Below are 1,954 nucleotides of genomic sequence, written 5' to 3'. Positions count from 1 at the left end.
GGAGGAGGAGGAGGAGGAGGAAAAAAATTATAGATGGTGTTGGGAAGATGCATTATATTTATCTTTATCAACTGCACAAGGCGAACAATAAATTTCTGCCAAGTTCCAATTATCCCCTTGAAGACGATCCTAAAGTCGAAATTAAAGGATGGAGAGGAAGGAATCGCTACTAATCTCGTTTTTTCCCCCTCAGTCTTTAGTTGGAGGAAGAGGAGAGTGGGAGGGAGGCATGTCTACAAATCTGTCAGTCTGTCTGTCGTCTAAGAACACTATTTTATTATATTCTGTTCAGGCTGTAGAGAATACCTCGCAGTGAAGAGGTTAATGAGGGCTGCCTACTCCCTCCGGTAGGAAGAGCCTCTTCTAAGACAGTAATATCGTCTGGAAACAACAAGAACGAACCGATAAAACAGGTCACCTGACTCATCTTACTGTAGTCGTTTGTTTTTATCTTAAAAAAAAAAAAACTAATTCCATTCAGTTGAGTAGATGCCAAGTATATTGAGACAGGAGTATAAATTTGACCAGTAACCAAGGAGACTCAGGCGTTCCTCTTAGCTAAGGCTACTCGAATTTCACGCAACCACGACTTAGTATTCAAGTTATAAGAATAACCCAGTTTTATGAAATGAAAATGAATCTGCTATTCCAGAGTCGAGGACGAGGCCAAGTATTTCAGCCTGGTGGTGGACGGGTTTGACGGCAACGTGAGTATGGACGCCCTGGCCTCCAAGCACCATGGCAGCTCCTTTACCACCTACGACAAAGACAATGACAATTGGGACGAGGGCAACTGCGCAGTTAACAACGGTGGCGGTTGGTGGTTCAACCGGTGCCACTACACCACCCTAACAGCCCCATTTCCGGTGTCGGCAGATCGTAATGCCAAAACGATCCGTTGGAGGAGCTCTGATGGATGGATGGTGTTTGATGACGTCACACTCATGATTAGGCCCACTGGCTACGCTGACAGGTTCAACTCGAACACAGCTAGTTAATACATGGGGGGGGGGGTGTTCTACGGTCTCTTCTATTTTACCTGGTGAAGATACCTCGCCCCACTTGCGGCAGACTGGCTGTAGTGACAGTTTTAACGCTAACAGTAACACAAGTAGCCTACCTAAAGGGAAGGTGCGTTTTGAAATACGTTTGAAGGTTTCTTGGTGAAGACACCCCGCCTCCTCGTAGCTCACTGCGTGATGCTATTGTAGAAATGTAATGCTACATCTCTTTCATACTTATGTTTCACTAAACTTAGCTTTTTTGGTCAAAGTTATCTCCATCATCATGTAGAGAAAATGAGCTTAAAATCATTGTAGATTAAGCAGAGTTTAAAAATAAGTCATGATCTTTGGCACAAACAGCCCAAGTTTATCACAACTATGCCACAAGTTAGGGGTGTGACATGACTTCGCCAGTTAAAATAAATGGACTGAAGTGACGTCACAGTGCTGGGGTGTCAGCCAGTGGGACGACTGTTTTGATTATATCATGGCGTTGTTGCCTGTCAGTGATTACAGAATGCCTAGTAGTTATGAATTTTATGGTAGTTGGCAATGTAAATCTGGACAGTGAAATATGAAATATAAAGAGTTCCCTAACTGTAACTGTTATATATGTTTTTCTTTTCTTTTCTGGTACTGGCAAGTACAACACACTGTGGCAGCACACACAGGTAACAAATCATGAGAATGATGTAGCAAACTCATTCTTCCGTACGGTAAACTGGCTGTAGTGGGCCACGGAGTGAACAATTATAATAGTAACTGAAACCAGAACAATCCATATGAGGTCCACTGCACGACCAGACTTTCTCCTCAGTGGGAATGTGATAGTTAGGAATTATGATGCATATAATTCACTGTTTGCTTTCTGGGATTCTTTTCTTTTTTTGCTCAGTAAAATCATGTGGCAAGAGCCAATATAAAATTCAGAGTGTGTCCAAGTGCATGAG

General features: G+C 42.8%; 1 protein-coding gene across 2 annotated transcripts in view; it reads left to right on the top strand.

Annotated features, from left to right (window-relative positions):
• The window catches only part of LOC145402314 (uncharacterized), a 22,906-nt gene extending 21,314 nt beyond the window's left edge, over window positions 1-1,592 (top strand). For both annotated transcript variants that reach the window (XM_080274452.1, XM_080274453.1), the window contains exon 7: window positions 653-1,592. In XM_080274452.1, the coding sequence (XP_080130578.1) occupies window positions 653-998 (346 nt within the window). In that variant the 3' untranslated portion in view covers window positions 999-1,592. The remainder of the gene's footprint in view (window positions 1-652) is intronic.
• The last annotated feature ends 362 nt before the right edge of the window (window positions 1,593-1,954 follow it).

Source organism: Coenobita brevimanus, chromosome 57 (assembly GCF_032717465.1).
Source record: "Coenobita brevimanus isolate Jiangsu-jjx chromosome 57, ASM3271746v2, whole genome shotgun sequence".
NCBI classification, from domain to species: domain Eukaryota; kingdom Metazoa; phylum Arthropoda; class Malacostraca; order Decapoda; family Coenobitidae; genus Coenobita; species Coenobita brevimanus.
The sequence above is the reverse complement of the archived record's forward strand: the minus strand, read 5'-3'. Positions and strand labels throughout refer to the sequence as shown.